This window comes from Protopterus annectens, chromosome 10.part0 (genome assembly GCF_019279795.1).
Source record: "Protopterus annectens isolate FY-2018-M chromosome 10.part0, PAN1.0, whole genome shotgun sequence".
NCBI lineage: Eukaryota > Metazoa > Chordata > Ceratodontiformes > Protopteridae > Protopterus > Protopterus annectens.
Genome location: NC_056744.1, coordinates 784,126,187 through 784,153,302, shown reverse-complemented (window position 1 = coordinate 784,153,302; position 27,116 = coordinate 784,126,187). Strand labels below are relative to the sequence as shown.

The following is a 27,116-nucleotide window of genomic DNA, read 5'->3' as shown; positions in this document are numbered from 1 at the left end:
GGAACCCATTATAGAACTGAAAAGGACTGAAGCACCTTCACTCAACCTCCCCAGTAGAAAAATGTTAAGTAATCCCACAGAGAATAACAAATGCAAAAATAGCTGCATCCTTGACATACACTTTGGATTATCAGAGTATCAAAAATATTATCGAAGAAAACTGGGACACTGTCACAGGAAACCCTTTTCTGATTAACATCTTAGGTGAAGCCCCATCATTTGTTTATAGGAAGGCCAGGAATATTAGAAGTTTTGTTGAATTTAAACCTAGACCATGTGAGAAAAGCACTAAAAGATGTGAAACTAATTGTACATTTTGTATATTTATACAGCAAGGTGATAGTTTTTATTGCCCTTATTTAAAGAAGATCATTAAAACCAGTGCAGGGGGTGACTAACAGTAAAAAAGTAATTTACAGGGCACAGTGCAATGAATGTGATGCATTCTATGTGGGCAAGACTGTAAATAAACTCAAGCGAAGGATTTCATGTCATCTGTCAGAAATCCGCTCTGGATGTAAAAATAATGCACTAGCCAAACACCTTTCTCGTCATAAAAGACACACAGGTTTTAAGTTCCAGATCCTGGATCACATAGACATGGGTGATCTTGAAGGAGACATCCCGAATATTCTGGAGAAACAGGAACTCATGTGGCAATTAAAGCTGAACTCTTTTAGAAAGCCTGGACTAAACTACTACTGTTCAATTAAAAGTGTACTGGAACTTAGAAAATTGCCACATTGTTTACATGATTAATTGTTATTTTATTTTTTTCTACAAATTGGTTTTAAATACCATTTTAAATAATTTGAAATTGAAGTGTATATTTTGTTTCCATCATCATACATATATTTTTTTTTTATGTTTTCTGGTTCTCTTTTTTCCACTTTATTCAAAATGATGGTAATAACAATACTAACTAATTATACAATTATATAGGTTTTTAGGGTTCTTATACACAGACCTGAAGAAGTCTAGAAGGATGAAAGCGATCTTTGTTAACAATAGGTTATGAAAATAGAAACTGATTTTTACATGCAAAATGTACATGTGTATATTTATATATAATTTTTGATCGCAAAATGAACTAAGGTTGATATATTTCCAGCCATGTAGTCTATTGCCTTGTATAAAATCACAGACTTAATAATTTGGTTAAATAAGATGTACCATTAAAGTACATTATGGTTATATATTATTATGACAGCTACTAGGTAGGGCAGGACCAGCTCGAATGTCACACTGATGGGGAAGGGATGTGAATTTAACATGTGTACCAATAACACTTTGTTTTACAGCACAATAAACCACTCCCATGCTTGATAAAAAGTATATATATATTTAGAAAGCTTGTGAGGAAATTATTACTCTATTTTTGTTTTACTTGGATCGCTTGTCTGTGTACTTAATAAAGCATTTTCGACTGGAAACAGAGTGCCTGCCTTGCTTGGATTACTTTCAAATACTTAGTAATGCTGTAGAATTATATATTTTCTATTATTACTTTTTGACTTGATGAGTTTACGTTCGCTACTTCTACTACTATTGTCTGATCTGATTAATATACAGTGATTAACTAGAATTATACCATGATCCCCCCAAAACGTGCACGCTGATTGGCCAGCGTGCCCGTTGTAAATCGAGTTATACTAATGGAAAAAGGTCCGGTCGCCCGGACTTTTTTCCATTAGTATAACTTCGTTTAAACACTGTCTCGCTATGTTAAATGGGTTAAACAAAGCGAGACAGCTTTAAAATAAGCAACGGAGATCTCCGTTGTTTATTTTAAAGCTGTCTCGTATGTTAAACCCATTTAAACAATGTTAAAAACAACGGATAAAGCAAGATCTCCGTTGCTTTTTGGTGTCTCGCTATGTTAAATGAGTTTAACATGCGAGACAGTTAAAATAAGCAGCGGAGATGTCCGTTGCTTATTTTAAAACTGTCTCGCTATGTTAAACTCATTTAACATAGCGATTATAAAAGCAACGGAGATCTTGCTTTCTCCGTTGCTTTGCACAACTCTGATGTACTGCGCAGGCGCAGTACATCAGAACCGCGGATGCCAAGACATCTGCGGAAGGGCAGTAAACAGGCATTATACTATGCCATTATTTAAGAAAAGTAACAGTTTCTTTTCTTAAATAATGTCATGGTATAATAGCAATAACCCACTTCTGGGTGTGGGTAATGCTAAATTTACCCACGGTTGGCTTTGTTTGGTCACCACGCCAACCGTGGGTAATTACCAAGCGTCAGTTATTGCTATAATATATGGACTGAAAATCTTCCACACAGAGAAGTTTCTTACACTGTTTTGATCTAAGTTAGCAACAAACATACCTTCTAGTTGGTTAAACAGGATGATACCAAGGAGCTCATCCAGGTGCAAATCACCAAAGATAATGTCCCTCACCATATCATGGCTAGCTACAGGTCACCATCTATGTCCCTAGAGTCTCAAGACTTTTACCTAAACCTAATAGAGGTGTTCACCATCCAACAAAACACCTTATTCATGGGTGACTTACTACCCCTCTATAGGCGATGAAATGTACACTGCCTCAAACTCAGATACATAATGCTTCTTGGACTTCATTAACACAAACATCTTGGAACAGATAATGCACAAGTAGTGCACAATCCAGCCAGAAGGGCAAACAGATTGGACCTGGTAATCACCAACATGGGAGAGCATTGCACCCCCTCCATGCCACATTGTCACTAGTGAGGTCAGATCACAAAGTTGTCTCATTTGAAGTAAAAATCAACTCAGAAAATCCAGCTAAACCAATAACAGGAACTATTCAAAGACAAACTACATCCTATTAAGTGACCGTTTGTCAAAATTTAAGGCTCCCCCAACCCCGAGACCACAGCTACCTAATGCAGAATTATTTACATAGTCACTATACAGACATGAGAATGTCTGCCGTACCTACCAGAAACAAACCCAAAACAAACATTATAAAAACTCCAGTGGTGGAATCTTCACCTAAACAGCATGTACAATAGAAAAGAAACTCATGGCCAAAAAATATAACCTATCAGGACCACATGAGGCACTCCAACTACAGCCTTAAAACAGTCTATGCTCCAAGTAAATGGAGGACTGCAGCAATCATTGCCCTCCACAAAGGCAGACCATCAACTTACCCAAGGAGCAACAGACCCATCAGTTTAACAAGCCTAATATGTAAAGCCATTGAATTAATTATTGGCACCCTAAGGATAGTGAACCCATCACAATTTGACTTTGTTAAGAAAAGATCATGCCTACTTCATCTGGTAGACTTCTTTGAGAGGGTCACCAAGGTAGGTGATGAGGGTAAAACAGTGTATACTGCATATATTGACCTGGCTAAGGCATTACATACAATACTCCACTCAGACATTGTTGGCAAACTCTCTGAGCTAGGCTAAAAACCCTTATATAACTTATTGGATTGCTGGTTGGTTCACAGACAGGACCCAAGTCGTCAGGATCGTTGAGATCACCTCCACCAAGAGACTGGTCAGCAGTGGACCCCCCCCCCCCCCCACCACCAAGGGATCAGTGTTGGGCCTGCTCCTGTTTGACATCTACGTCTTGGAAGTCAAGGCTAACGTTAAAGGTCTTCATCACTAAGTTCACAGAGGACTGTAAATTGGGAGCCTTTATAGATTCCCCCAAAGTACAAACATCTTGCAAGTGGGTTTAACACAAACAAATGACTGGTGCCAAAGCCATGGCCTAAAATTCAATGTCATAAAATACATATACTGCCCGTTGGAAAGCTGTCAACCCAAGTTAATTACTCCATTAATAAACTGCCCTCAAGAGTCAATCCGGTAGTAAGAGATCTGAGAACATACGTTGACAGCACACAGCCAAGATAATAATCACGTCATTCTATGTCTTCCAACCTATAGGTAAGGGTATGGCATCCAGCTCCAAGAAGTTATAGCACCACTCTATGCGGTCCTTATCAGGTCAGTCATTGAAAATAATGAGCCCCTTTGGCATGTATCTAACCAGACACTTTCAACAATTGCAGCACCCACAAAACTCTCTCAGCAGGAAAATTCATGGCTCGAATACCTGTCCTACAGTGATCGCCTATAGGCTCTTTATCTGTATTCAATCTCCTATAGTCTGCTGAGAGGGGTTCTTTGCCTAGCACACAGAGCTTCCTCGAACCCAGCCCTGATGGATCTGTTGCACATGCTCAACACAAACAGCACCAGAAACACTAGATACAGGAATATGAACTTTGCTTGTGACATAAACAGAACATGCTGGAGACAGATATGTGTTCCAAAGGATCCCTGCACTATGGAACAGACTCCCCAAACATGTAAAACAGAGTTCATCTCTGACCCTATTCAAATGAAATCTTGACAACTGGATGGGAAATCATAAATTTGCCCCTGGTCTGGCCCCCATGTCTTTTTATAGGCAGAGGCCATCAATAAGAAAAGTATTATCCAAACATCTCCTCTAGAAATCCATTTGCTCCCCATACCTACTACCATGCCCCTCCCCAAATAGTATGGGGTGCTTGGCTAGGCTTGTAAGAGCCCTAATGGTCATTAGCATAGTAACCTATTTGTTTGTATATGTTTTCTGGGGTTTAACACTGATCTCCATGGACCATTTTCAGACTCAGCCCAGGAGTGGTGTCTGGTTAAGTGACTTGTTCACAGTCACACAGTTAGGGAATGGAGGATGAGGGAATCAAACCTTGCACCACCAGACCATAGGAAACAGCTCATTAACAGCTCCTTAATTCTCTAAGCCAACTGCCAAACCTAATAAACCTATGACAGTCTAGTATACTTTCTTCAGCTTCTGCCTGAAACATTTTCCAGGTCTACATGTTTATTTCACAATCTTTGTATACAATTACATTTAGATATGAACACACTGACCCTACCATTTGCCACAAGGCAAGACAGAAAGGCAGTTTTGGAAATCTGGACTGAATATATTGAAATATATATTTTTCAAAAATACATGCATATATGGTCAGAAGGTTTTGTTATGATGCCAGTTTCTTAAATTGAATAATACATAATATAACAAAACAGGGAGTCACTTAGCTGAAAGGCATATATCTTGTGTGTGTGTGCTTGCCTTGTCCATCAATCTGTTCAATGTAACAAGCTTTTAAATATCTCTATCGATGCAATCCCTTGCAAAATTTGCTAATAACTGCATTACTGATTTAGCATACTGAAAGCAAAAAACAAACTTTTGAAATAAGTAACATTTCATTTGATGGACACGGCTGTTTCTTGGTACATGTTTCATATGCCGAATTAATATCTTCCATGTACAATATCAATGAACAACTTTTAAACTATATGTTTATCTTTTTATCAGTAAAACTGTTCTGTAGACAAAGACATTGGTTACTTACTATTTACACAACCTGCAGAAGGAACATCTCCATATGGCATGCCAAAACCAGCAAAAGGTGACAGTTCTAAAAAGTCATCATCATCTAGAAGTAATCTCAGACGATCACGAACAAGCAGTTTTCTGTTCCTCTGTGTATGCCTCTGAATTGCACTGTGACCACCTCCCAAATTCACCTTTTCCATCAACTCTGTGTATCTGTTTCAATAAGAAAAGAAACAAATAAAAGTACATAATGCCCAGCTTTCTCATCACAGTAACGTAATAATCTGCAGAGCTACCTAGGCATAAGGATCTCTACCAGCACTATGCATGACACTGAATGTAAGAGTAGAATGGCAAATAAAGGAACATCTGCCCAATTCTCTACTTGCCAAATATGTTATTGATCCTATGCAATGAAAAATAATTTGCTGCCAAACACCATAAAGACCTGCTTTATGCCTGCTGACGTATTTAAGAATTTTGTCTCTATTGCTTATAGCTCATCAGAAATGCTGTTCCATTCACTGTTTTTCTTTCTGTGAAATAACATTATTTTCCTCGAGCTATCACAAAAGATCAGACCGTAACCTCATTTCCACCTCTCAGCTTTTTTTTTTTTTGGTACTTAACAATTTTCTGTCATATTCCATCTTCACTGCTTTCTCCAGGCCGTACATATTAAGCTCTTGTACTGCCCCTTTAATATGACTTTAGCTATAAATCTTGCACCATATTTATTGCTAAGATGAAGTCTTCCCACAACTCCACAGATGGAGTTGTACCAGCTCTCTATAAAATAGAATAAAAACTACTAGGGTTTCTTGCTGGTGATGTCCCTTTGGGTGTCTCATAGGAATCCAGCAGCCTTGCTTGCTACTCTCATCATGCTACTATGTAGATTTAAATGATCACCTATAACTTCTCAGGTCACTTTCCTCAGTTGTTGCTGCCTCCATTCCATATGTCTATCTTTTACTTGAGCTTTTGCTTTGCCATTGGTTTTGCATTTCCTTACTGAATTTGTTACCATACCTTAGGCCAATCTTGCTTAATTAGTTTTAACCCTTACTATACTTTTTCTGTGTCAACATCATGATGTAAAACTTTTAGTTATGTACTTACCATAACTTTAGATGTTTGGGATCCATCTCGCCTACATTCTGTACTGATGGGCTCGGAGCCGATCCCTCGGCTCCGACTCGGCACGCTATGCTATAGAGCGAAGCCTCTTATTGGCTGAGCTATTTTTTTATCCCAGGATGCACCACTACTAATCCCCCAGATCTTGTTTGTCCGCTTTCATGCACACATACATAACTTGTTTATATAACATTGCCAGATGTTTCAAGATGAAACAACAGAATTCGGACCTTCTGATATCCTCTGATCTCTAAGGAAGGGGGAAGGAGGGTGGGTTATTGGGAATGTAGGCGAGATGGATCCCAAACATCTAAGTACATAACTAAAAGATGTTATGTGATCCTATCTCGCCTACATTCTGTACTGATGGGACAGCGTCCCTAGCACCTAAATCCTGGGTGGCTCACTGGAAAACTCTCCTGAGCACTGTGGAACCAAATGAAGCTCGTCCCCTAGATGCCACATCCAATTTGTAGTGAGAAATGAAAGTGTGCGGGGAAGACCACGTAGCCGCAGCACAAATGTCACTAATGGCAAGCTTAGAATGGAATGCTACTGAAGTAGCCATAGCTCTTGTAGAATGAGCTTTGACAGAGGTCGTAAGCTCTTTATTAGAAGAGGAATAAGCTTGAGTAATACAGTCCCTGATCCATTTGGCAATAGTGACCTTTGTGACGGCTTTGCCCAATTTATTATCCGAAAAGGATACAAACAATTGATCTGTTTTCCTTGTTTGTTTGGTCCTACCTAAATAAAAACACAATTGCCTGTGGACATCTAATGTGTGGAATATGTATGAGTACTTTGGAAAGAAGACTGGAAGTTCTAATGACTGTTGTAGGCAAAAACTGGAACAAACCTTAGGGACAAAGGATGGATTTGGCCTGAGGGTCACTCTATCTTTGTGAAAAACCAAGTACGGAGGTTTTACAGACAAAGCTTGAAGCTCTGAAACCCTTCTGGCAGAAGTAATCGCAACCAGAAAGGTAGTTTTCCACGATAGAAATTTTAAATCACATGTTGCTGCCGGTTCGAAGGGGAAGGAGGTTAAGGCACGTAACACCGCATCGAGATCCCATGGAGGAGCAGGATGAGAAATTGGAGGTCGTAAAAGCGCAGCACCTTTCATGAAAGTCTTGCACAATCTGTTGCTCATTAAAGGTGGGTTTATAGACTCGTGAAAATTGGAAATAGATGCCAATTGAACCTTGATGGTAGAGACTGAAGAGCCTTGATTGAAAAGGGAAGTTAGAAATTTCAGGACTTCTGATACGGGAATAGTGATGGGATCCAGACCCCGGAGTTGAGCCCAAATAGCAAATCTCTTCCATTTGCTAGAATACAATTTCTTAGTGGCAGACTTGTGGGCCGAAGATAAGATGTGTACAACTTCCGGGTCTAAGGTATGATTCTTGACTATAGTCGGAAGAGGTGGAGCCAAGCTGTCAATTTCAAGGTGTGTAGGGACTGGTGGAGTAGTCCCGACTGATGAACTAATAGGTCTGGGATCTGATCCAGGAACCATGGACCTTCCAGTGCATATTTCCAAAGATAGGGGAACCATACCTGACGAGGCCAGTAAGGAGCAACTAAGATCATTTTGCTCCCCAAGTGAGATGCCTTTTGGATCACTCTGGGAAGGAGGGAAACTGGGGGAAAAGCATATAGCAAGCCTGTGGGCCACGGATGGGCTAGTGCGTCCATAGGGTTCTCCCCCGGAGCCGGAGTGAGGGAGAAGAACTTTTTGCACTTCGCATTCACCGGGGTTGCGAAGAGGTCGCAACAAGGAATTCCCCATTTGCTGAAAATCTGATTTGCAACCGTAATTTTCAGAGACCACTCGTGCGGAGAGAGGATAGTTCTGCTCAATCTGTCGGCTATCAAATTGGACTTGCCAGGAATATGAGTCGCCACTAGAAATCATTTGGTCGACATTGCCCACTCCCAAACTCTCATGGCCTCTCTGCAAAGGGGGTATGATCTGGTCCCTCCCTGCTTGTTCAGGTACCAGACTACTGACATGTTGTCGGAGTGAATGGCAATAACGCCCTGAGGGAGGTAATCGTGAAGGGCTTTTAGGGACAGAAACACCGCCCTCATTTCTAAGATGTTGATATGAAGTAGAGTCTCTTCCGAATGCCATTTGCCTTGGACTGACCTGCCCAGGGAATGCCCCCCCCCCATCTGGGAGGCGTCCGTAGTCAAAGTGGCCACAGGAGGAGGTGAAACAAAGGGTCGTCCCTGATCCAGATTGGAGGGCACCAGCCACCAGCGAAGGTCCCGTTTGCAGGTTTCCGTGATCCATATGAGGTGACTGAGAGGGAGATCCTGAAAGGACCACTGTGTTGAAAGAAGCCACTGGAGAATTCTCATGTGCAACCTTGCTAGGGGAACTAGAAGAACCGTGGTGGACATAGATCCCAATAGCTGCAGGACCATTCTGGCTGGGGCCTTGGATCTGGGAAGTAAGGCTCGAACTTGAGCCTGTATGGTTTGTATCCTTTCTGTAGGTAGATAGACCTGCATTTGGTTTGAGTCTATCTCTACTCCGATGAATCTTATGCGTTGAGATGGCAGCAACACAGACTTTGGCCAATTGAAGGTGATTCCAAGAGAAGTGCCCAGTGATATTGTGGCTTGTAGGCTCCGCAATAGTAGATGCTTGGAGGTGGCAGTCAGGAGCCAGTCGTCTTGATACGGAAACACCTGGAATCCTAGACTTCTCAGGTGAGCAGTCACGACCGCCAAACATTTGGTGAACACCCTGGGGGCTGTGGTGAGACCAAAGGGCAGCGCGCGGAACTGAAAATGACCGTCTCCTAGGCAGAAGCGCAGATGTCTCCTGGACGCTTGATGTAACATGATGTTGTAATAAGCGCCCTTGAGATCTATGGAGCACATCCAAACACCTTTCTCCAGCAGTGGGAGAATGGATTGTAGGGTGACCATTCGGAACTTGGACTTTTTGACTGAACGATTTAGAATGCTGAGATCCAAAATGGGCTTCAAGTCCCCGGTCTTTTTTGGCACCAAAAACAATCTTGAGTAAGTCCCTAATCCGATCTGGTCTGCGGGGACTGGTTGGATGACTCCTTTTTGAAGCAGCTTTGAAACTTCTAAGGCTGCAACTTCCCGTTGACTGGGTGGCGGGTCCGGGATTTTTTTGGACTGAGGTGGGGAGTGAGAAAAGGGGATGGCGTAACCCCCGGCGATAATTCGAAGCACCCATCGGTCCTGAGTGATACCTTCCCAGGCTTTTAGGTGCCTCGAAAAATGACCCCCGACTGGCTCCGGAGCTGCACAGTCGGGCAATCCCTCAGGGACTGTGAAAGGCTGAAGAGCCACGAAAGGACTTGCAGTCTCCAGTGTTGCGGGGGCCTCTGCCGCCTCTGAGACGGCGTCTTCCAGAAGAATTTCCCCCTCCTCTGCCTCTAGAAGGGGGATCGTCCTGCTGTGAGGGATAAGACTTCTGAGATCTACGGAACCACATTTTCCCTCCTCTTTTAGCCTTGGGGTAAGGCCGAAAGGGAGTGGAAAATCGTGCCCCTACGGCAGTCAAAGTCTTACCTTCTTGCTCGCAGCGGGTCAATGTGTCCTTTATCTTGGGTCCAAACAAAGAGGACCCATCAAAGGGGGCGTCGGCAAAGGAAGACTTAAAGGCCACCGCAAAATGACACAGGCGGAGCCAGGCTTGCCTCCGTAGAGCAATGCCTGTACCCGCCGCTCTACTCGCCCCTTCGGCCGCATAAGAAATGAGCCTCATGGACGAGTTTGATATGGATGACAGCGTAGCCAGCTGAGAGCCAACCGTCTGGGCCAGCTGCTCAGGCAGGTTACCCAAGAGGGTATCTGAAAGCTCCTTAATCAGATCCCTCTGAAATCTGGTGAAGTGTATTAGATAGTTCAGGGACCTTAAAGTAAAGGCCGCTGAACTTAGGGTGCGCTTACCGTACCGATCCATGCTCCTAGACTCCTTATTAGGAGGATGGACAGATGTCGAAGCCTCTGCTACATCTTGCTGGGTAGCCGATGCCACCACCAAGGCATCTACAGCCTCACCTTTCGTCAAAAACTCCTTTTCTGGGGGTGCTGACAGGAACTTATTCGGACGAGCAGGCACTGGTTCCACAGAGTCTGGGTGTTCCCACGCCCTTCGACAGATCAAATCTAGGAGCTCGTCGAAGGGCGGAGACACCCAGGAGGCGGAGGGTTGAGCCCCGAAGGCCTTAAGGAACACCGACTCGTCAGCAGAAGGGGGTTTGGATTGCCAGCCGCCTCATTGTTTAAGGGCTTCCAGGATGTCTGCAAAGGAGACATCATCTGAGGACGACTTAGGGGACCCCTCTGCATCATCAAGATCAGTGTCTGACGTGAGAGACTCATCGGGGGAGTCAACGTGCTTCCTCTTGCACGATCTTTTCCTGGGGGTTCCTCGAAGAGGCTTCAGAGGGACCTCCAGGAGGGAACCCTCAGTGGGGGTGACCTCAGGCCCCGGGGCTCCGCTGTCTAAGGACAGGGGAACTGCCAAAGACCCAGTCTCCGTATGCAGGGAAGGTGCTGGAGACCGTGGAGGTAGCCAAAGAGGATTTGGCTAACGCACTCCTCATGGGCCTGAAGGCGGGACCACCAGAATGCTGGGAAGGTCCCACCTCGGTGGCCACAACGGTAGAGTACCCCGCAGCCGGCCTTCGAGAGGAAGGCTGGGACCAAAACATCAGTCCCGGCGTCCCCGGGGCCAACAGAGGAGGTCAGCGTACCAAACTCCGACTCGAGCCGGGGTTGGAGTAAGGGTCGGGCCCGACCGAAAACCTCCATCGGCTCCACCAGCACCGGCTCCAACGGTGCCGAGGCTGTTGGAGGAGGAACCATAACAACAGGGTGGACCATCGGCTCCGAGCCGAATGGGCTGGAGCGAAACTAACTTTTGGAACACAGGAGACTGGAAAAGTCTTAGGAGCACCCTGTCGATGTCGAATCAGACATCTTGGAGGATCTAGATGACACCGATCGGGTCGAACCGACTTCTCCATCGGCTCCAAAGGACTAGGGGCGGCTCGAATGGACTCGACTACTATCGGTTCGAGGAGACCTCAAAACAATTTCCCTCGGTGCCGAGGAGGGCTTCGGGGCCGAAGGGGAAGAGTCTGAGCCGGCAACCCTCATCGGCTCCAAAATCAGTGGAGCCGATGAAGGTGACCCGCCTCTCGATGCCCCAGTCCTCGGCTCCGAAACTAGAGGAGTCGAGACTGGAGGCATTGAGGCAGACCGTTCCGCCCTCGGCTCCGAAGTCCGTGGAGCCGATGGAGAAGCCTGCCTAGGTTTCTTGGCAGTCGGTTCCGACAGACTGGTCGGAGCCGACGCTTTTTTCTTCTTGGTAGGAGAGGAAGAGGAAGATAAGGCCTCCTCGAAGGAGGGTTTAATCAGCCCTTTTAATATTAATTTATTCTTCCTCTCTTGGAGGACTCTAGAAGAAAAGGCGTGACACACGTTACAGGACTCCTGTAGGTGCTTGGCGCCTAAACAATACACTCACGAGGAGTGGTCGTCAGTTATAGACATTTTGTAACCACACCTCGCGCACTTTTTAAACCCAGAGGGTCTATGTTCTTTCGACATACTAACAGGCCTAAAAACAAGTTAACTTTTTTTTTTTTTTTTTTTTACCACGAGACAATACACAATATCAGGACAAAAATACTGAAAAGGAGGGCCAAGACCTCTAATTAAAACAGGTACTTGACCTCCTGAAAAAAAAACAAAGACACTAGATAAAGAATAGGGGAAGGCCCCTCTAACTTAAACGGGAAACCTTTCCCTTAAACCAAAACACAATTTTCCACAACAAATGTCAGCAGAAACACACTCGTACAACAACAATAGCTGTTAAAACAGCTTTTGGGGTAAGAATAGCAAAATTCCTGACAGGAAACTTTGAAGAAAACAGTACTTAGCTCAGCCAAGTTTGAGACCACGTCCTAGCTTGTAAGCGGCAAACGAGATCTGGGGGATTAGTGGTGGTGCATCCTGGGATAAAAAAAAATAGCTCAGCCAATAAGAGGCTTCGCTCTATAGCATAGCGTGCCGAGTCGGAGCCGAGGGATCGGCTCCGAGCCCATCAGTACAGAATGTAGGCGAGATAGGATCACATAACATCTTTATGTTATTACCAAAATAGCACACTTTTAATTTAAATCCTCCTGCAATATCACTTGTAAAGATGCTAAAAAGGAAGAACACCCAGTAACAATCATTACAGTACACTACTCACTGCCATCTTTGGGTAGGAGTGCATTCCATTTACTATTAATCTCTGCCTCCTATTGTCTAGTCATTTACACAGCCTACAGAAGGAACAATTCCATATGGCATGCCAAAGCCAGCAAAACATGACAGTTGTAAAAAGTCATCATCTAGAAGCTAGCGCTAATACCCTAGGACCTACTTCAAGTTTTTTAACTCTATTGACTAACCTCTTGTATCATACAATCTTCAACTGCATGACTGTAGCCCTTTTCTAAACTAACATACTGGTTACTTGTTCAAAGAACTATATGAATTTTGCCTTCATAACTTGCAATCCCGGATTCAGTACCCCACTGACTTCAATACAAAACAATAAGTTTTACTCAGCACATTGACTTCATGCCTTTTCTCAATAACTGAAGTCAAATTGGAAAACAGATAGTATCTATCCTCTGTGTTTGATACTCAAACTTATGGCCTATTGGCCTTCAAGACATTCAACTGCTGTAACATCATATTGACCTTTTCTGCTTTTCATAATCTTGGGTGGCATTTCGTAAAGTACCTACCACTTTAACAATTTTTAGCATTATGTTCCTCCTCACTTTAGTCTTAGCTCCCCCAGCGGTGCATTCCAGGCAGCAATTTTCAAAAAGAACTGAATTAGTCACTGTCTTATGAATGAAGCAGACATCACATCAAAGCAACCTGTAAGAAACAGAATATAATGACAATTCCTGAAGCCTAGTTTACTACCCATAGGCTTTTTCCCTATTAAAGAACCATACATTTTTGAGTTGTTTCAGGTGTTATTTTCAAACGATAGAAAATGCCGCACTGTATTCAATAAAGATTCACATCATTAAGGAATAAATTAGTAAAATGATCTTCCTGAAGTGAGTGCACATGTATTTTAGATCAGTTACAGAATATGTTTTTTCTGACTCTAGTAGATAAGCACTGGTCAGAGTTGAAAATTACATCAAACAAGTGCCAGGGAACGTTGAAGCACGGTTCACAAACCCGTGCTTCAACGTTCCTTGGCACTTGTTTGGTGGTTTTACAGTTTTTCGAAGTGCTACTCTACTTTTTTGGTTTGTTGAAAATTACATCTATCACTGTACCCAGATCTTTAATGATGATGCCTTTTTTTATATAATTTTACAAAGTCTTCAGATATTTAACGATGATGCCTTTTATATAATTTTACAAAGTCCCTAGATCTTTAATGATGATGCCTATTGTATATAATTTTACAAAGTGTTATAAAGCTGCATTTATGGACATTAAAGGTGAGGTTATTACTACTGTACCAGGTATACATTTTTTCACAGACCATCTTCGAGAACTTCATTTTTACTGAAGTAACCATGTTAGTTGATTTGTGATCATCATTGTATTTGGCTAAAGAGTCATTACCCACTTTCAAATTTGAGAACAGTCCAAAAAATAAGTGATAACACTACTGGTTACCCATACCCCACCCTGACTTGTTGTTTACTACTGTTTTATCCGGTAACCATTTGAAATGTCAAGCTCCACTACAGCAAGTCCCAAAATGTGGAGACTGAATGGCCAAATCAAGATGCCATTTCTTGGAATATTCCCTTTTCTCTAAGGTATGGCGATCTCAGAGATGGCATATATAAGCCTGGGGGGGAGGAGGAGAGCTTGTTCTCCCTGCAAAAAGAAGTTTAAAGGAGAAGAGCAACTTTCGAAATTTGCTCTTCTCCTATGTTTTCAAACTTTTTTTTTGGCTTGTCGGCACTCAGCATTTCAAGTGTCAACATTTCAAAAGGGAGCCGTTTTGACTACTTAATTACATATGGCTGATACTTACTGTTTTCACATTAAAAATTGTTTCCTTATGGTTAGCAGTGATAAATGCTTTAAAAATGTCAAGATAACTACAGTGTACTGCAAGTCCTAAATAAAATGCTAATGTTACCCCTTCAGAGAATGGCACAAGATTCATAACGCAAGATCTCCCCATAACAAACCCATAATATTCCACAACTAAAACAAGAACACACCTATTTCATTTCTAGATGCATTCTATTATCACCTCTTCCAAAGCTTTAAGGAGAATACTGGTTAAGCTGTCAGGCCAAAACTTTGTCTTTGTTTACCAGGAAAGTCCGACTGGGTAATACCCATTTTCAGTGGAGGGCCGGGGAGAAAAGCTCTGTTTGCTTACATTGCAATATACTAATTTCCAGTTATACATAAACATTGGTTATATTTATACATTCTAAGATTTTACAGAGGTGGAAGTTAGTAAAGAAAAAGTCCACATGCAACTTAATGGATTGTACAGGCAGCAAGTATGCATAAAAAAGTACAGTTTTGTACCTACCATAAATGTAGATGTTCGAGGATTCCATTGCTGCAGTCCTGACTATTGGGTATAGTCCGCGTCCAGTCGGCCCGAATACCAGAGTATAAGGCTGACGTCGGTCAGGGCGCATTAGACTGACGTCAGTACGTCAGGGTACTAATGCGCATGACCGACGTCATATCCTCAGTCTTTTCTTGCCCCAGATGTCAGAAGACCCTAAAAAGACAAGTCCCAAAAAACCTGCACCAAAAACATGTACAATATATACAACAATATATACAAAAATATAAGCATGTAAACTCACCTACACAACCACCCCTAAAACAGAGTGGAAGGAGGGAGGTAAATTGGACTGCAGCAATGGAATCCTCGAACATCTACATTTATGGTAGGTACAAAACTGTACTATGTTCTTCGTCTTCCATTGCTGCAGTCCTGACTATTGGGTAGAATCCCAAAGCAGAGGTAAGGGAGGCTGGCAAATTATAAAGAAGTAGGAGCTGACAACATGCCTTGCAAAACAGCTGTGGCAAAACCAGCCCTAGACTTAGAGTAGATAGGAAGGTGATAATGCTTAGAGAAAGTATGCACTGAACTCCAAGTAGCTGCTTCCAAAATATCCTTAGTTGCCACCCCTTAGAAATGCTGTTGAAGTGGCAGTAGCCCTAGTGGAATGAGGCCTAATCCCAGCCGGAATCTCCTTGCCATGATGGGAATAACAAAATGCAATGCAAAAGCCAATCCACCTAGAAATAGTTTGTTTTGACACAGGCTTGCCCTGAGAACTCAAAGCAAAAGAAACAAACAACTGCTGAGACTGCCTAAAATCCTTAGTCCTGCTTAAATAATAACGCAATTGCCTGTGTACATCTAAAGTGTGCAAAATCTTTTCCCCTTTATTTTGAGGGTCTGCAAAAAACGTAGGCAAATGAATAGTTTGGTTTAAAGCCACACTAGAAACCACCTTAGGCATAAAGGAAGGATTAGTACGTAATGATACCCTATCCTTATGGAAAATCAAAAGGGCTCTACTGCCATAAGGGCCTGCAACTCAGACACCCTTCTTGCAGAAGTAATAGCCAACAGAAAAGCAGTCTTCCATGACAAGTATTTCAATTCAGCAGTAGCTGCAGGCTCAAAAGGTTGTAGAGTAAGTTTTCCAACACAAAATTGAGATCCCAAGCAGGAGTAGGAGCTCTATGGGGGTCTTATATTCTTTGCCCTCTAAGAAACTGCTTGAACAAAGGATGCGAAAACAAAGGTGGGTCACAATCATAGTGAGCTGAAATTGCTGCAGCATGAATCTTTATGGAAGAGAAGGACAAACCTTTGTCCAATAACTCAGTAAGATATTGAAGAGCCACACTCAAATTAGGCTCAGAAATCTCCAAATTCTTTGCTGTACTCCAAAATAAAAATCTTTTCCATTTTTCTGCATACACTTTCCTTGTACTAGGTCTTCTAGCTTCCATAATCACATTTAAAACTTGTTGAGGAAGTTGAGACCTGCTGTGTTTCAACACAGAATATGCCAAGCTGTTAGATGAAGAGAGTGGAGCTTGACATTGAGCAGATGACCGTCCTTCTGAGATAACAGATGAGGAATCAGAGGTAAAGGCCATGGAGGCTTCTTTACCAGACTCCGTAGTAGAGGGTACCAGTGTTGCCGAGGCCAATCTGGAGCTATCAAAATCATCCTTGGCCTGTCTTGTCTGACCTTTAACAGTACCTTTGGAAGAAGAGGTAGAGGTGGAAAGGCATACACATGAAGGTTTTTCCAACTGAAAGACAGAGCATCCACTTTCCAAGCTGTGTGATGAAACCCCTTTGTGCAATACTTTGGCAGCTGGTGGTTTAGTGGAGAAGCGAACAGATCTATGTCTGGAGTTCCCCATGACACTGTCAGTTTCTGAAATACATGAAGATCCAGTTTCCACTCGTGGGGATCCATGATTTGTCTGCTTAACACATCTGCTAAAATACTGAGGCAAGAAAAAACCAAAATGTTCCCCAACGGGGTACTTAGCCAACTCTGTTTCGGTCTGAAACTCTGGTTTCGGAAATATTTCAGTACGCCAACCTGCACTCGCAAAACTGCTTCTGCATCGGACCATGCGGCAAAAAAGACTGAGGATATGACGTCGGTCATGCGCATTAGTACCCTGACGTACTGACGTCAGTCTAATGCGCCCTGACCGACGTCAGCCTTATACTCTGGTATTCGGGCCGACTGGACGCGGACTATACCCAATAGTCAGGACTGCAGCAATGGAAGACGAAGAACATCTTGTTTTGTCATTTGTTATTTCAGTGACAGGTTGCGAGTATTCTGTTTAAGGAGAGTATTTGGACAGTATTTCTTTGTACCAGAGGATGTAATAGGAATACAAGTACATCAGTATGTTTCTACAAACATTGCTTTCACTCCCTCTTGGTGTTTAAACACGCCAAACTAATTTTAACACCCATCTCAGAAATAAGAGATACTCTAGTTAACAGTCACTGTACTGCAGTATTAGAAACAAGTTTAATGGGCAGAAATGCAAAGCAAGATAATTCAGTGTTAGTTCCACTATGTGGTATACTACATAATCAGCAACATGAAAGCCAAACTCTGGGACACTCAGTAAGATGTTAAACGTATGCAGGAGTCCCCTGAATTAATAATTGTATCTGTAGATAACCAGCAAATTAAAACAACTTACAACAATTAAGTCCAGGAACAGCATTACATTGCAACACATCATACTTGGTTATGATACTATTCCCATCTCAGAAACAAACTGGTTGACCTTGAAAATTACACACAGAAAAATTATTTCTGTGCAAAAGGTCCAATAAGAAGGAAGAGAAGAACCAGTGCAATTTGCCAAAAATTATTTATTTATTTTATTTTACATTGGGCACTGGTGTGCTCATCCCTTGAGATTGGTTCCAGGCACAGAATCTTTTTTCATTTTTTCAGCATAAAATTTCCTAGTACTAGGCCTCCTTGCCTCTAAGATGATATCCATCACAGGTTTACTGAGGGATGGTAAAGGAGAGATTAGGTAATTAGCCAGGCTGCTAGGTTCAGTGTTTATTGCTGAGGGTGCAGAATCTGGTTCTCCTGCTGAGACAACAGAGTAGGAATCTGAGGCAGGTGCCATGGGGCCAACAGTGACACAATGTTGCAAGAGGGAGTACCAGTTTTGGCGTGGCCAGTCTGGTGCAATCAAAATTGTCCTTGGTTTGTCTTGTTTGACCTTTAGTAGTACTTTGGAGAGCAGAGGCAGAGGAGGAAAGGCATAAACTGATAGGTTTTTCCAGCTGAATGACAGAGCATCCACTTTCCAGGCTTGTTTGTGGGGAGTCCTTGTACAAAATTTGTCCAATTGATCGTTCTGGGGGGAGGCAAACAGGTCTATATCTGGGCTCCCCCATTTGCTTGTCAACATGTCGAAAATCCTTGGTTCCAGTTTCCACTCGTGTGGGTCCATGAGGTTTCTGCTTAGTCCATCTGCCAGTGTATTTAGTTTCCCTGGCAGGAATTGAGCTTGTAGATGTACTTTGTAGCTCAAGGCTGTGTTCCACAATGCCATGGCTAGTCTGCAGAGGGGGTAAGAATGTGTCCCCCCCTGCTTGCTTATATACCACATAACAGTGGTGTTGTCCGTCTTTACCATTAATTGTCCTGGAAGAATGTGGTCCTTGAAGGCTGTTAGAGCATTCTGTACAGCTTACATTTCCTTTTGATTGATCTGCAGGTGCATTTGACTTGGGTTCCATTTGTCCTGAATGCACTTCCCTGCCAGGTGAGCCCCCCATGCATAATCTGCTGCGTCTGTTAGGGTTTGGGCGGCAGGGATTAGTGTGAATGGTAGTACCTTGTTTTGGTGGCAGGCCTCTGCCCACCAAAGGAACTCTAGGCATAGGCAAGGTATGATAGGAATCATTGCTTCTAGATCCTGAGAATGTTGAAACCACAGGCTTTTTGGATGTCACTGTAGTTTCTTCATATGCAGTCTTGCATATGGAATTAGAAGAATGCAGGAGACCATGAACCACAAGGCTTGTAGTATTTGCCTTGCGGATAGCAGCGTTTTTGTGGCCACTAGTTTGAAGTAGGTAGTCAAATGAATTTGTTTCTATGGAGTGAGGAAAGCCATCTGGGAAGTTGTATTCAAGCTTGCTCCCAGGAATATAATTTGTTGAGAGGGTACCAGATGGGATTTATTTTCATTTATGGTGTACCCCATACATGTTTGCACCCTTTGTACAAAGGCCAGATGATTCAAAAGTATGTCCTGGCTTTCTGCTTGAATTAGACAATCGTCCAGGTATGGGTATATTTGAATATTTCTTTGCCTGCAAAATGCAATGACTGGAGCTAGGCACTTGGTGAATACCCTGGGTGCAGTAGCTAAGCCAAAGGGCAGTGCAGAGAACAGATAGTGCTCGTAGCTCGCTTTGAAGCGTAGGTATCTTCTGCAAGAGTCCCTGATTGGGATGTGCAGGTATGCTTCCTTTAAATATAGTGTTGCCAACCAGGCGTCTTTGCCTAGCATAGGGAGCAACTGGTGAAAAGAGTCAGCATCTTGAATTTTGGAATCACCAAAACGGTGTTTAGAGTAGACAGGTCCAGGATAGGATGCCATGAATTGCCTTTTCTGGGTACCAGGAAAAGTCTGCAGTACAAACCTTGCCCCTTTTCCTCTTCGGGCATCAACTGAATAGCCCCCATGCTTAAGAGGGAAAGTACTTGTTTTTGGGCCTCTGCCCACTAATTTGGGGGTAGATCTGGCCACCCGGCTTGGTGTTGGTAACGTGTGGAAGTGAAATCTGTATCCCTGGGACACTACATTTAAAACCCATTTGTCCTGGGTAATGAGTTCCCAGTTCTTTGCATGAAGAGTAATCCTTCCCCCCAAAAGGTCAGTCAGTTGAGAAGTGCTTGGAAGTTTTAAAAAGAAGTCATTGAGACAGTTTACCACAGGGGGGAGTTTTACTACTCCCAGACTTGGAAGTGGAGGCCCCCCACTGCTTAGTCCTGTGCGTACCCTGGGACTGAAACCTGGGAGCTCTGCTGGATCTGGGTTTAGACTGAGAAGGTCTGGAAGAGGCAGGAAAGGACCAATTCTTGGAAGACCAATGCCTACTAAACCTTGGAGGCTGTACTTGTAAAAAATCTTTAACAGTTTGCATAGATTTAGCTTTTTCCTCCATCTTTTTAAGAACTTCTCCTGTCTTGTTACCAAACAGGCAGTCCTGGTTTAAGGGAGCATCCAGTAATTTTGCTTTAACATTATCTGGCAAGGATTGCTCCTTAAGACAAGCATGCCTTCTAATTACAGACCAGTTACAGCAGCCCTGCAAGATGCTCTAGTGAATCAAAACCACATTGCAAAGTATGTTTTCCAACTTGTTCAGCTGAATGCAGTAAATCCTGTAAATCCTTATTTTCAGCACAATCAGGAATCAACATCATTTTCTGTTTAAGCAATCCAATAATATGCTGCTGATACTTTAACATATGAAACTGGCAGTTTAAGGCCCTAATGGCCAAAGTTGCAGAAGTGTACACCTTCTTACCCCATCTGTCCAGCGCCCTGGAGTCTCTATCAGAGGGGGTAGGATTGTTGGCAGTAGTAGCTTTAATGCCCTTGGGTCCCTGTGAAATGGTCTCAGGATCTGCTGTAGGATTTTTAAAAAGGAACTTGTGAGAGTCAGGAACCCTGTAATATCTATCAGTTTTTCTGGGAGCAGGAGGTAAAGAGTCAGGAGCCAAGCTAGATTCCGAAAAGACATCATCAACAATGTCTAGTACAGGAGGTATGGCTAATGGCCTGTGCTGGGGCAGGAGTAAGAAATCCCTAAGCCTCTTTTTAGAATCATAGAAATCCTGACTTACTCAACGAAAATGTTCTCTGACAGTATGCAAGGTTTCACCAAAAGAGAAATCCTCGGGGGGGGAGCAGAGGGAATAGAGTCCTCGGCATCAGAATCCTCATAGGTAGATAAAGGTAAATCCTGGTCATCAGAGAAAAAAGAAAATTCAGAATCCTGATCAGAAGCATCATAAGCAAAGTCAGTCCTAGGTCTCTTAGAGGGGAAAGGCTGGCTTCCCCTGATTAAAGTAATAAGGTCTTCAGCCATTCTTATTTGCTTTTTAGGCACAGATGCCTGACCATGTGGTCAGGGCATCAGTTTTCTAAGCATGGCTCGAGTTTTAGGCCTTGAAGAAGAAGATGGCGTTGGTTTAATACGCAAGTCAGTAGGCCTGAATACACCCTCAGAAGCCAGTGCCTGCACAGCGGCTCTGGACCCATCCAAGGTAGACACATCCGCAGGTTCCACAGATGAAGCATCTCGCGGCATACCGGACTCCGAATGGGTCTCAGTAGAGACCTGCAAATATAAGGGGCTGTGAAAGCACCTCACTGAGTACCAGCGAACCTGGTTACTAGCTTAGGAGAAGTGTCGTCGGCAGCTTTGGACCTACGCGGCTTGTCTCTGTCTTTATCTTTGTGTTTTTTCAGAATGTCGGTAGTCGGCTTACCAAAGACATATCAGGATAACTGAACTGAGCACCAAAATATTTCGAAGCGAAAATATACTGACGAGGGATAGTTCGTGGTTTAAATAAGGCACAAAACCGACAGCGAGGTAGGTTGTGGTCAGGGCCTAGGCAAGGAATACAGTACGAATGAAAATCTTTATGAGGTATTTGCTTTCCACAAGTAATGCAATTATTTACTTTTACTGACATCGGTTTAGAGCAAGAAAAAGTTTCCCCAACGGGGTACTTAGCTTTTAGTTGAAGACTTCAGGTCTGAAACTCGAAAACGAAAATTTCAGGAGTCGGCCGACCGGCACTTGTGAACTGCTTCTGCTTCGGGCACCACACGGCAAGAAAGACTGATGTAATGGTGTCGGCTGCATGTTTTATACCCCTGATGACCCGACATCATGGAAGAAGAAACAGCAACCGACGCAGGACCCAAGACTTTGTTAATCAGGCCGACTGAGGGCTACTGCAAGCAGATAACCCAAATGTGATGATTGCAACACTGAAACACGAAGAACACCTGCAACTTCTAGAGGCCAAGGAAAATGAAAAACTGTGATGCCTTGAAGCTGAGGAGAATGAGAGGCAGCATGAAAAGCAGATGCTGACTCTTCGTCAGAGTCATGAAGGTAATGGGGAAGGGAGTAACCGAACCCCAGAAGCAACAAAGGCCAGTAAATTTCTTCCACAATTTACAGAGGGGGATAATTTTGACAGTCTCAGTCATATGTTTTAAAGGGTATGTAAACAGTATGAAGCTGACCAAGGGCTCTGTATATGGTTCCTGACCCTCTTACTCCATGATAAAGTTGCAACTGCTATTTCTAAATTGTCCAATACCGATTGCTTAAATTATAACACAATAAAAAATTGTCCTTTAGAATGCTTTAAGTTAACACCTGAAGCTTATAGGAAAACGTTTCGTGAGCACAGATGCAAGACAGATGAAAGTGTGTGTATATACATTGCTGAACTACTAAGTAGTCATTTTCATGGTGGGTGAGTGGATGTCACCACTTATGAAGGACTCGCAGACCTTTTGGTGAGGGAACAAGTCCTTACTACTTTGCCTGAGGACATGAGAATCTGGTTAGCAGATTTACAATGCAGTACAGCAGATGAGTTGGGGAAGAAGGGAGACCTACACCTAGCAAGCAGGGCATCACTGCACAGGAAAGGGACACGCAGTGCCGCACATGGGTCTAAGGTAACCCATGGTGGGCAGCCCAGACTGCACCAAAGTCCGCCAGTAGCAGGGGAAGCCACTAGTCCAGGTACACATTCAGGACCAAGGGTTAAATGTTTTAAATGCAACCAGTGGGGCCATGCAGCACACAGATATCCACAGAGGCAAGGTGGGGAACAAAAGGTGGCAGAGCCAGTAAATGGGAAAGACAGAATGCCAGCAGTAATTTGTCGAGACAACAAGGGTACCAAACTACCACAAGAGGTTATATCCTAGCTTAGTAGATGGAAAAACAGGTCACTGCTAAGAGAGACACAGCCTCTTACCTAACCATTGTGAAGCCAGCAATGGTTAAGAAGGAGCACTACTTGCTTGGGCAGTCTACTCCAGTCAGAGCTTTAGGAGGGACCCTATTCCAAATACCTTTAGCAAGGGTTCACCTTGACTGGGAGGGTGGAAAAGGAAGCCAGCAAGTAGGTGTGCTTGAGGAAATTAGTTTATACAGCTCACAGTTGCTGGCTTCTGCTTTTTGTTGACCATGTGTTTTTGAGCCGTGCAATCATTTCCATGCAGGGGAATTCCTTTTGAGTGTTTGAGGATATCCCTACAGATGTCCTGATAGGGAATGATTTTGATAATGCAGTACTTGTGTGCATGCAGTTACATGCAGTCAGACCCGGAGACAAGCATGTGGGTCTGGTAGCCTGGGGGAGACCCAGATAGACCGCGCACTTGCAGCCACGACTCGTGAGGTGGTTACTTCAGGGAGAGAGCTATCCTATAGCAGTGAGACTGAAGGTGAGTCACAGCTGCTTGTGGGTACTGATGTTCTTTTGGACAGAGTGACTTCAAGGGCAGAGGTTAGTAGTAGTACCTGGGCTGACAGTGAGGCACCGCTATCAGAGGATACTTGTGCAAGGGAAGATGGGAATGGTTACAAGGAGAGAGATGAGACAGACAAACCCTACATTACAAGGCCCGAGGGAGATAGCTAGTGAGGCACCTGATTCTCAAGGGAAGGGGGAATCTGTATACTAGGACAAAGGGTTACTGTATAGAGAGTGGACCCCTGAGGGAGGGCTAGAAGGTGAGAGAATACAGCAGTTGGTAGTGCCCAGAGCCCACTTTCTGGCGCTTCTAGCCATAGCCCATGCTATTCCCTCTGCAGGTCATATGGACATAAAACGTACAAAGAGACGTATTATGCAGAACTTTTATTGGCCTGGGATTTCCAGAGGTGGTACTGCAGGACCTGTGAGCAGTACCAAAAGGTAGGCAGGGCACAAGGTGAAAGCTGCTTTGATGCCTTTGCCTGTAATTGAAGATCCATTTCAGAGGGTAGCTATGGATATTGTGCGGCCTCTGAGTATGCCAAGTTCCACAGGGAAAAAGTACATCCTAGTGGTAGTAGATTATGCTGCCAGACTCCCTGAGGTGGTGGCTCTGTCCTCCACTGAGGCAGAAAAGGTGGCAAATGCCTTGTTTGAGATTTTCAGCAGGGTACGTTTCCCAAAAGAAATAATGACTGACAGAGGTGCCAATTTCACGTCAGACCTCCTGGCTTATCTGTGGAGGTACTGTGGGGTGAAGCACCTAAAGACCACCCCCACCATCTCCAGACTAATTGTTTTGAGTGTAGAGTTTAACCTCTCAAGTCCACGCTACAGGCATTTGCAGACCAGTTTAAGAGGGACTGGGACAAATATTTGCCTACCTGTTTGTTTACACAGAGGTTCCCCAGGAATCCACAGGTTTTTCACGCTTTGAATTGTTGTATGGGCATAAGGTGAGGGGACCTCTAGTTCTGATTCGAGATGAGTGGAAGGGTGTGAATCCCACAAGGAGTCTGTTGTGGAATAAGCCCTAAACCTCAGGATAAGGTTCAGGGACCTCATGGGCTTGGCCCAGGAGAACGTGGCAGAAGCTCAACAGCAGAAAAAAATCTGGTATGAAAGGAATGCTTGAGCTAGAGAGTATGCTGTAGGCCAGCAGGTAATGGTTCTCATTCCTCTCAAACACAACAAGCTGCAGGAAGCTTGGGAGGGACCCTACAAGGTGGTAAGAAAGGTCAGTGATGTTAACTACATGGTAGAATTGCTAGGCAGGAGGGAGGGGCACAAATAGTACCATGTTAACAAGATGAAACCTTACCATGGTAGGGAGGCCCTTGTGCAGAGTATTTGCAGTGGATGGCAAGAGGCGTCTGAGAGGGATCTGGTGACTGATCACCTCGGTGAGGCTCGGACTGACACCTCAGTGGAAGGGGTAGCAATGTCCCAGCAACTATTCCCTACCCAGGTTCGAGAAATTCAAGCAGTGTTACAGGAGTTTGAGGACATGTTCACTGGGAAACCAGGGTGCACCCACCTGGTGCAGCACCATGTGGATACACGACCCCAAAGGCCAATTAAACAGGTCTCTTTTAGAGTGCCTGAGAGAGTCAAACAGACTCTGAGGGAGGAGATACAGGAACTGTTGGAACTAGGGGTAATCCAGGAGTTCAGAAGTCCCTGGGCCTCCCCAGTGGTGCTGGTACCAAAGAAGGATGGCAGCACCAGGCTCTCTGTGGACTACAGGAAATTAAATAGTCACGCAGAGTCAAATGCTTACCCCATGCCTAGGACAGATGAAGCCTTAGAGCAGCCGAGTGGGGCCAAGTATCTTACCACCACTGATGTTACCAGGGGTTACTGGCAGATGCCCTTGTCTCCCAGGGCTAGAGAGAGGTCAGCCTTTGTGACTCCTTTTGGCTTGTAGGAGTTCACTAAGATGCCTTTTGGGATGAAAAATGCCCCAGCAATTTTCCAGAGGTTGGCAGATAGTATCCTAGCAGAAGCAGGAGATTTTACCCTTGCTTACCTAGATTACATTGCCATCTACAGCCACTCCTGGCAAGAGCACCTTCAGCATGTCAGGAAGGAGATGGGCAGACTACAGACTGCAGCGGTGACCATTAAGCCCAGCAAATGTCAGGTGAGTATGGCAGAGGTCTCCTACCTGTGATGTAGAGTGGGGAGTGGTAAGATCAAGCCAGAACCTGCCAAAGTGGAAGCCATTCAGGCATGGCTTGCCCCTGTTACCAAAAACCAGGTGACGGCATTCTTAGGGACAGCAGGGTACTACAGAAAGTCTGCCCCAATTATAGTACCACAGCTGCTCCCCTCACAGACATGACAAGGATAAATAGCCCAGGTAAGGTAGTGTGGACCCCAGCATGTGGGCAGAAGCTTAAAGGAGCTTTGGAGGACCCCCTGTGTTAGCCTGTCCAGATTACAGCAAAGAAGTTGTTCTGCAGGTGGATGCTCCAAACCATGAGGTGGGGGCTGTACTTAGCTAGGTTCCCTCAGAGGGAGAAGAGCACCCAGTGGATTATCTCAGTCGCAGGCTCCAACCCAGGGAGGAATGCTATGCAGATGTAGAAAGGAATGCCTAGCCATAATGTGGGCACTGCAGAAACTTCAGCCTAATTTGTATGGAAGGAAATTCACTGTAGTTTCAGACCACAAACCCTTAACATGGCTACATCGAGCCAGCCAGCAAAATGACAAGTTACTAAGGTGGTGCCTAGGGTTGCAAGCATATGATATGAGAGTGCAGCATCACAGTGGAGTTAGCAATGCCAATGCAGATGGCCTGTCAAGACAGGGAATGGGGTAAGGTATTCCCAGACAGTCTCAACCCTCTCAAGCAACGTTTCTCAAGGATCACTTGAAAAACTAGCTTAACTTTTCATGGGGCGGGGGGGTGGAGAAAATGTCACACTGACAGCCCAGCTACCTGGAAGTTTGTAAATAATTCTATGTCATTTGTGAATACTGACATAATGTATACAGAAATGTGTGTTACACAGGGTTTGTACAGTACTGAGCTTCAAAAATGTAACCACAGCATGCCCTGCTGGCTTAGAACAGAAATGTATATAAACTACTGCAATTCTGTAAATACATACATTTTAACTGTGGCAACTGAGACATACAAGGTTAACTTGCAAAACTTCAAGAAAATAAGTTGAAATTAAATTGTTTTACAATTGTACTATAAAGTTATCTCTCAGTTTCAGTTCAGCAATAGACACAATGTTTAAAGCTAGACGTTTTTTGTATTGTCTTGAAAGAGAAGTAATTACTAGGTTTGAGATGCAGAAGTGTTTTATGACTTTCAGGATCTGGAAAAATCTGAGAGATATGTATTTTTCACACAGAGATATTAAATTCTGTTTTTGACAAAAGGGGTTTAGCTTGGAAACTGAAGTCAGGTGACAAAAAGTGATGTC

General features: G+C 43.8%; 1 protein-coding gene across 2 annotated transcripts in view; it reads right to left on the bottom strand.

Moving 5' to 3' along the window:
* Nucleotides 1-27,116, bottom strand: part of LOC122813340 (biotin-dependent 3-methylcrotonyl-coenzyme A carboxylase beta1 subunit-like) — a 936,618-nt gene that overhangs the window by 795,653 nt on the left and 113,849 nt on the right. For both annotated transcript variants that reach the window (XM_044085603.1, XM_044085602.1), the window contains exon 3: nt 5,406-5,602. In XM_044085603.1, the coding sequence (XP_043941538.1) occupies nt 5,406-5,602 (197 nt within the window). The remainder of the gene's footprint in view (nt 1-5,405; nt 5,603-27,116) is intronic.